This window comes from Meriones unguiculatus, chromosome 9 (genome assembly GCF_030254825.1).
Source record: "Meriones unguiculatus strain TT.TT164.6M chromosome 9, Bangor_MerUng_6.1, whole genome shotgun sequence".
In the NCBI taxonomy this organism is placed as follows: Eukaryota; Metazoa; Chordata; class Mammalia; order Rodentia; family Muridae; genus Meriones; species Meriones unguiculatus.
Window position 1 is genome coordinate 10,767,996 of NC_083357.1, and position 9,204 is coordinate 10,777,199.

Below are 9,204 nucleotides of genomic sequence, written 5' to 3' on the forward strand. Positions count from 1 at the left end.
CTTCCAGGCGGTGCTCTCATGCCAATCACAATGCCAACTGCTGGATTTGAGAATTCTTCAAGCACAATCATTGGTAGACTGGGTGACCAACTAGGTCATTACTTATTTTTTTTAAGAAGTTGAGAACGGCACTGCACACACTTCTGTAGATTTGTATGGGAATGTATGCACGCATGCACACACACGCACACACACACACGCACACATCAGTCAAATATCAAGTGGGATTAATTAGTAATAAAAAACATCAAGTAGGTATGCACCCACCTTCAATCTTTTCAACATCTTTAAACCTCTGGGTAAATTTCAACTTCCTTTCCTTGGTTTGAGCTCCCATTGGCTTTGAAAGATCCCGGAAAGTCTTGGGGTTTGTCAAGTTCAATGTCTAGAAGGCAGATGTGCAGCTGAGTTAACTCCCCCAGACCCTTGGTGCCCCAAGAGCCACGCTCTTTAGTTTTATAGCTCCCTTTATTGGTTTATTGTCATTTGGTCTGAACCCCTGTCGTGATTAGCTGGCTACCAGGAGTTTTATGGCCCTGAAGCCAGTGATTCACAAAGACTTAATAGGGGAGAGATGAGAAGTAAGAGGAGGAAAGATTGAGTTCAAGCTGGGCCTGTTCCAAGTTGACCCAAATCAGTACATGACCACCAGGCACCGAAAAGGGACTTCCAAAAGGATTCCCATTGCCTATATGACTTTTAACTGTTGCTTTGCTCTTACTACATAATTCACTGCACTAGTTCAAGGGCCTGCTTTGAGAGATCATTTATTTGGGATGGCAGGGGGTGAGAAGAAAATGCTCGTTTTTTCCCGAGTCCACTCTCTTTTGGATAATTAAGACATAACGCTAGTCCTGCTCCTGCCCTTGAGAATTCACCTCGTGGGGATTGGCAGCACTTCAGAGATGTGCTCAGTGTGTTGGGGGGGGTTGAGGCACCCTGACTATCCATGGGGCTTGCATCACTATGAGGGGCTGTTTCTTCATAAAGCTCTCTTTTCACTAGCACTGAGTCACAGCCTCTTGATCGAGGGTCAGTGCTGTAACCACCTCAAAGGCTGGCAGAAAGCAGTCCAAGACCAAAGGGATGTAGTCCTCCTGAGTTTCCAGGGGATGGAGAAGCTTGTAACAACACCTTCTCAGCTTCTGATGCTCCTGTCAGGTCAGGATGGATAATAGCTGCCAGAGCTCCTCATTTCCCCCCAATCCCCAGATGTTCAGGAGGATTCTCCCAATCGTGTGTGTGAGGGTTGGGGAGTTGGGATGGTTACATGTATGTGGTACAGGCATGCAAGGGTTCAGGTGCCCGTGCCATCGTATGTGCAGGTGGAGGGTAGAGGAAGGGTCTTCGATGGACCAAAAGTTCACTGCTTTGGCAAAGCTGGCTAGCTAACAGGTTCCTGGGATTCCCATCTCTGCCCCAACTACTACAATTATAGGACATATCGCCATGCCGTTTTGTAAATGGGTACTAAGGATCCAAACTCAGACACTCAAGCTTATGCAGAAAGTGCTCTAATCCACTGAACTATCTCCATGCTCCCCCTCCAAATTTCCCAATTTCTATACAAGAAAGTAACCACAATTTTAAATACAAGGTGTGTGTTAAACAGGAATGTTTATATAGTAACCGCCACTTTGAAAGTGTGTGTTGATCCTTCGATTTTGAAGGCTCACATTTGTAAGGCCTTGGCTTACACGTTCTGACCCATCAACTCATGAACTTGTGCTTAAACCCTGCCCAACATATCCCCTGATAACCATAGCATCAGGGTCCAGACCTACTCCATGACCCAGCTGAACCCCAGCAGCATTTCAGCAGATGGGCAACGGTTTCCTTCAGGGTGACAGGGAACCCTCAGAGGCTCCTGTCAGCCACATGTTGACTGACGTAACCACAGGTGTACTGATCCCTCCACTGGTAGATCTGGGGTAGGAACCAGGTAAAGACTGCCATGTCTTCGGGAGAACCAAGCAGCTTTAGGCCCAGGGAGCTGAACCTCACAGCAAGGATCTGTGTCTCACGATAGGGACAGATCCTTAGAAACCCTGTAGCATGTCCTGGGGAACACCTTACCTCTGAGGTGTAGTCAGCGAGGACCCAGGGAAACACAGGATACTGCATGTAGTCATTGTAGGTCCTTCCAGCCAGGGTATTGAGGTACATGAGGTATTCGAAATTGCTGATCTCCCTTTTCTGCCAGAAGAGACACAAAGAGACAAGCTAAATACACCTGATACCCTTCTGAGTCCATGGGGACCTAACCCTCAGTCCTCCAGGGTAACTAGACTCCAGGACAAGAGCAAGCAGGTGGCACCTAAGCTATTTGTCCACATTTTGTGCAGGAGCCATCACCAATGCTACCACCACCAAGGAGGAAGCATATCTTGGAAGCTATGTTAGCCAAAGAAGTAGACCAGCAATCCAAAGTGAAGGGCACAGCTTTCTTTGATCTTAACCCCCAAGAGTGACACTCAAATGCTGATTGCATGTTAGCACAAATGCTGGGAGTGAACTCATTGCTGACCCTTTCACTGTTAGAAAAACGAGCCGAAAGAGAGTAGTCACTGAGAAAGGAGCCCTCACCACCCTCCCTCTGATGCTCTGGGAAAGGATTTTTCCCTGTTGGTCTGTATTTGTTTAATTCTCTTGGGGCTCTCTGTGTACACACCCTCGGGGACTGGAGCATGAGTACACAAAGAGGCTCCACTCATCCTCCACTTCCTACGCCAGTGCTCAAAGACAAATCTTCCACCCTTAAGAGCTTGTCAGAGCAAATTATAAAACCTAGACTTCCTTCTTGGGGATGTGCCATACTTCCTCCTGCTGGGTCTAACTTCCTTACACCTGCCTGGCACCCCAGCACCAGCAGCAAACAACTGTACCTGCCACTTCTGCAGCATGGTCCTGTCAAAGCCTGGGTGTCTCCTGTTAACGCAGAAAAAACATAGTGTGGCCAAATATCCCAAGACATGAACATAAATACAGGAGATAGGGCTTCTAGAGGATTTGAGGGGACAGGGCATTCTGGAAATCCCAAGACTTCCACAAACATGTAACAGCTTTCAGAGGCCAGCACAGACAGTCACTGTCTAGGCTCTTCTTTCCTGAGACCCTGCCGAAGGTTAGTTCTTCACAGCCACCATCATTAAACACATTTCAATAACATACTGTTGTCCTAAGTGTGACCTGTGGAGATGTCCCCAGAGCATGCAGAATGGGGTCATGGACCTCCTTCATACCCCCTCCTGGATTCTCATTGCTCCAACTTACTTAAGCCTCCTTTGCCTCATATGACTTTTTGGACACCAGATATAAATATGTGATTCAGAAAAAAATGCAAACACCATGAGGGGAACTATACAGCATAGGTCTATAAATGAGTGCTTGAACTCAATAAGCGTAATTAAAGTTTCTAGGTGTGTTGGTACAGAAAACCTTTTCCCATACATACGTCCATATGCTTGTGTTACTTTGCTTTTAATTATCTTACATGTACTCAGGTCACATGCACAGGTCCGCCCACCTCATTTCTTCAGCAGGCTCCCAGAGGCCAGCTCACGTTGCCCCGAGTTTGTGTCACAGCCTTAAGACTGTGCCATGTGGGTGTGTTTCTATCTGTGGCACCACTAGGTTAGAGTAAGGAAGATTTTCAGTTTTGAAATGATCTCATGGTCAAATAATTCTCTTGAGAGACTGCACCATCTTACACTCCTGCAGTTAAGGCGTACGAAGCAGAGCAAGGAGACAGCAATGGTTGGTCTAACTGGAAGAATGCATTGAAAAGTGCACCAAAACACAGCATTGGAAAGGCTGTGGGGAAGGAGCCCTGTCCCCTGCCATGGAGCAAGGATCTGTAGAGCTCAACTCTTCAGCTTCAGGGCTGTCTTTTGCCACCTGTTTTCCTCCCTGCAACCTCCTTGAGGGTTCCATTCCACTCTCAAATCTCTGCTCCATCAAGCCAAACCATATCACATCTCCTCTGACTGCCCATTCTCTCATCAACTGTTCATAAATCCAACCCTACACACATGCCACCCACCATGCTAAGCCTTCTAGAATCCTCCATACCTCAGCTGGAACAAGCCTGGATGCCAACAAGTGCCCTGGCAGAGGCAGCAGCTTGTTTTCCCATTAGATCCTCAACACATCATCTGCCATCAGTATCCAACCCTCCACATTCAGTTTTGTTGCTGTTGTTTTGTTTTCTTGATAGATTTTCTACAAGGGAGCAACTCTCTTTTGGGTGTCATGTTCTATTTCTGGTCCTGTCCTCACTATAGTCCTGGGGGACAGGCTGTCCTGATGGCTATAAAAACACTGGCAGAGCCAGTGTTGGCCTTCCTGCTTGCATGGAAAAGTGTCCTGGGAGTCCGGGAAGCACACATCTCTGAGAGGAAGCCTCCTCAGCAGAGGCATTGCAGCTTCCAGAGAAGGCTAGCCCCAGCTGAGCTGAGGCACTCAGGAGCCTCAGCCTTGATCCACTTATTTGCCGCTTTTCATTGCTTCTTGGCTTCTTCTGATGAGAGAGTCACAACAGGCAGCAAATCTCATAAAGGAGATTTGTTGGGAGAATCCACAGTGTGGAGAGACAAATCCAGGATTGTCTGCCCCTGTTCCTAGGAGAAGGCAGCAGGGAACTGAGCAGACACAACCTTTATATAGGATTTCTTAAGGGGTGGAGTTTTCTATGGCAGAGATTTCAAGGGTGAGAATTTCAAGTCCTGAGCTTGGAAGGCTCATGGATTGCTGGGTTTTCTTGTTCAGACATTGGTGGGTTTTCAAGCTCTGGGATTGGTATATTTCTGTGAGAAGCTCAGGGATTGGTGGCTTTTTTGATCAGACTTTTCACCTAAATTAGCATAATCTGGGAAGAGTCCTATTGAGGAGCTGGAAATGACCTTTGTAACAGTTACAGTGTCCAGAGATGACAGAGAGGTCTGGGGGAGGGGCCTGGCTGCTGGAGTTCCTCAGGCAGGAAGGACCTGGTTTTAAAAAGTTTAAAAAACCTCCAACTCTTGAGGATTGCCAGAGTCATCATGGATAGCTAATAGCCTGACTGGTGGCAGTTGCTGCTTGGAACCGTCAGGAAAAACCCTGGACGTTCTAAGCCTTCCAGTGCTCTGAGCATGTGAGCCTGGAAGCTGAAGCTTTCTAAGTTTACTTATCTTAGAATGTGAAAGACGAGTATTTGGGGCAGGATGTGGCTTTTCAGAGTTCAGGAAATAAAAGTGACTCTGCTACTGTTCCTTTCCAAAAGCATTCTAGAACTCTGCCTGTGGCCATCTGTGAGGTTTCTCTCTGGCATAATGGCGCTGGGGAGAGAAAATCCTTTCCTCTTCTACTTCCAAGAACATTGGCTATGAGCTTCAAGGAAGATCCATCATTTCTGCCACCAGCAGAGAGGAACACAGTTACCAATGGTGAAAAGACATCCAATGAAAAGTGAGTCCTATTTTTTGACGTGTTATTATTTCTCGATCATATCTTTGTAAAGTAAGTCTTATGTCTTGAAATAGTTCATGGGACTGTTATACATACCTGGTGATTAATAAAAAAATCATTTAACCAATAAACTGCATTTTCCATCATAATAAAGTGTGTTTGAGATTGAACACAATGTCAGAGGTTTCTCTTGACTTTCTAAAGTCTTCCTGAGTTTTGGGAGAGGCAGTGGTGGAAAAACCTGTGGGTTTGGAGTTGAGAAAACCTGGACTCACCTTGATTGACACCGTTTGACTAAGGGACACAGCAGGGACACCAGGACTGCCTGAGCCTTTCTTAGTTCACACTTAGAACACACGAGCCACACTTGCATATGAGTATGGAGAGCAAGTGTTACTGTGTGAAGAAGGCTGGAGCAGGTGTGGGGGCACGGGCTTCCTCATAGGTGATATGAAAATGGATCCTGGCATTGGTCAAGCACAGCAGGTTGACTATCTACTCCAGAAGGAAGGAAAGTGTGGTGGCAAGAGTGGAGAACTGCTTTCTGATGAAGGTATCAGTTCTGCTGATAACTTTCTGGATGATTTTTGAATAATTTATAACCACCTCTGTCATAGTTTACAAGGAGTCTATGAGGCATGATTCTGGGCCCATGGACAACTTGGAGCTGGGTTTAGAAGGATAAAAGGACTCAAATGAAGCTGTTGAAGATGAGGGAATGTGACCGTGTCTAGCCTGAAGGTAGCCCAGCTTGGCACTCATGGAAGACATATCCAATTCATTTCTTCTCCGTCCCTAGACATTATTATTCACTCTCTTCTACATGACTTTGAAAGATGAGAAGACAATCTTTTAAGAACTACATGCTGGATCCCCTTCAGCTTCTCCTCCCTTCTTCATTCAGAGGGACTTCTCACCAAGGCTTTTCCATTTGTGATCATTCCACGTTAAGGGAATGTTGGGGTCTTCCAGACCCCAAGTATGTAGGTCAATCAAACGTTCTAGGGTTGTTTTACAGTATTGCTTTGACTCTGCATGCTTGAGACAGCACCACAAGACCAACGTCCCAACACCATTTGGAAACCAGTCTTCTGGAGGGGTTAGTGGGCAGAATCCCAGCTGTGTTCCAGGAACTCACATCTTTCCCAGAGGATTCAACAGATACCTAGAGTTGGGCTTTTGGAGATGTTGGGTTAGTCCCCAGACCAAGAGTTTTCTGCTGGGTACCTGGAATCTGTATCCTCCCCACCCAGGAGGGAATCTGGGGTCTCTTTCCCAGCCCCTGCCTCAGGGACTAGGAGGCTGGGTCTAGCTCCAACTTGGAAGACATTCAACAAGGGACCCAAGTTTAACATTGGCTTCTGAGTCAGAGAAGAAGCATCTCCATGCCCACCCCCAACTCTCCAACTTCTCTCATACAATTTTGTCTCTCACGAAATTGGTAAAGACACGATAGACCTGGTCAGTAGGTACCTGAGAGGTCTGATTCTCAAGATATAAGTCATTTCAAAAAAGCACAAATTCACAATGAAGAAAATGTGCTAAGTCAACAAACTGGAACCCTATCTCTGCTGGTGGGTTTGTTGCACATCTCAGGACAAGGAAGCCTGTGTCTTGCACAACTCTGGGCCTGATAAGGTCCTCTGGATAAGGAAAGAACATGCTAAGCGATGCTGGGACAGTGTCTGACAGGAGTAGTCACCTACCAAGAAGCCAAGAGGCTGGCATTGGAAACCTACTCTTCACGTTGCCTTGTTTGAGCCTCAGAAGCTAACAGGTTAACCTGAACCCCAGTTTTCAGAATCAGGTAACAGATCAACAGAAATCAATGAGGCGAGCTAGGCATAGTGGCTCACACATGTAAACCTCCTACAGGGAAGGCAGACGCAGGAACATCACAGTTTCAGGCTATTCTGGGCTACAGAGTTAGACCCTGCCTTAAAAAAGTAATAGAGAAGAAAGAAGAAGAAAAAAATATCCACAAAAACACAGGTATAGTCTTCCAAACTAGAGACTTTCCCTTGGATTGGTAGACTGTTGATCTTTCTCTCATGGCTTCCTCGGGCCCCTCCCTAGCCTGAACACCTAGCATACAGTTCTAGACCTAATAATAGAATCTGATGACTGTCTAGATTACGTGGAAGATGACTGGTGAAGATTGTGTGGAAATCTCATTTTTGTTCGATTTTCACTAAGGCCTGTTTCCTCCTCGTGTAAGGATAGCAGCTACTTATTTCACTGCATCTTCGACTACATCCAGCTGCCAGGGTTCCACCTGGCTTTCCTTTCCTTAAGACTTTACGTATCTGTACTTTGAAGATGTTTTCTTCTTGCATATTTCCTATTATGAAAAGTACTGATTTTATGTTTTGACTTAATTTTATGACTTTTCAATTTTTTCTCACTTAAATTACACACACAGACACACACACACACATATACATATATTCTAATTATAAATATACCCTGTAGTAAATTTTTGAATATTTAAAATTTTTCTACTTATATTTGTTAATTCAGTTAAATCATGTATTATACAAATGTAGCAATGCATTTTGTCTTTAGACTGAAACATAAAATAGTAGTGGTATCATGCCGTCAAGATCTTTATTTAATAGTGAATTTTCTTTATATTTTAAAATTAAAATTAGATCATTTTGCTTTTCTATACTTTCCAAAATTTTTATTGCTCAGATTAATTATGGATTTAAAATAGTTACTTAATTGATAGCCATTCTATTGCTTTTCTAATATATGTTCAGTTAGAGAAATTTACAATGTTTCTATTTCTACACATGTCACTTTTACAGCATCTTCTTTTTTAATTTTTTATTTTTTCACAATTTATTCATTATATATCCCGATTGAAGCCCACTCTCTCAACTCATCCCAGTCCCACCCTCCCTTACTCTTCTCCCCGTTCTCTTCCCCTAGTCCACTGAAAGAGGGAGTTTTCCTCCTCTGCCATCTGCCCATAGCTTATCAAGTCTCCTCAGGACTGCCTTCATCCTCTTCCTCTGTGGCCTGGCAAGGTCACATCACCAGGGGCAAGTGATCAAAGAGCAGGCAATCAAGTTCATGACAGAGGCATCTCCTGCTCCCCTTATTCAGGGACCCGCATGGAGACTGAGCTGCCAATCGCCTACATCTGAGCAGGGGATCTAAGTCTTTCTTTGTGTGGTCCTTGATTGGTGCATCAGTCTCTGAAGGATCCCCTGGGCTCAGATTTTTAGCTCTTTTGGTGTCCTTGCAAGGGCCCCTGTCCCCTCCATGTCCTTCTATCTCCTACCCTCTTCTTCCATAAGACTCCCTGTGCTCTCCCCAAAGTTTCTTATTCGCAGAATAAAGATAATACTTGTTTGGCTAGTTTTCTTAAGTCCTGGAACTTAATATAAAGCAGTGGATATCAACCAGTGGGCCATGACTTTTTTGGTCGTCGAATGACGTTTTCACAAGGGTTGTCTACGATCATCAGAAAACATAGGTATTTACATTACAATTCACAGTAACAAAATTGTAGTTACGAAGCAGCAATGAAATAATTTTATGGTTGTGGGTCACGGCAACGTGAGGAACTGTGTTAGAAGGTCTGAGCCTTAGGAAGGTTGAGAATCACTGAGCTGAAGGAAATGCACGCAGAAACTGCAGCATTACTTCCCTAATGGTGTCCCCCTGGCACCAGCAAGAAAGGCCATGCTTGACCGGGGCCTGAGTTAAGACGCAGATCCCAGAGACAGCACAGCAACAGTCACTAACAAC

The 9,204-nt window shown here is 45.1% G+C and overlaps 1 protein-coding gene across 2 annotated transcripts in view; it reads right to left on the reverse strand.

Annotated features, from left to right (window-relative positions):
* Positions 1-9,204, reverse strand: part of Wdfy4 (WDFY family member 4) — a 228,805-nt gene that overhangs the window by 24,921 nt on the left and 194,680 nt on the right. For both annotated transcript variants that reach the window (XM_021643461.2, XM_021643458.2), the window contains exons 48-50: positions 2,886-2,928; positions 2,077-2,196; positions 268-385 (exon numbers count right to left, since the gene is read on the reverse strand). In XM_021643461.2, coding sequence (XP_021499136.2) covers positions 268-385; positions 2,077-2,196; positions 2,886-2,928 — 281 coding nt within the window. The remainder of the gene's footprint in view (positions 1-267; positions 386-2,076; positions 2,197-2,885; positions 2,929-9,204) is intronic.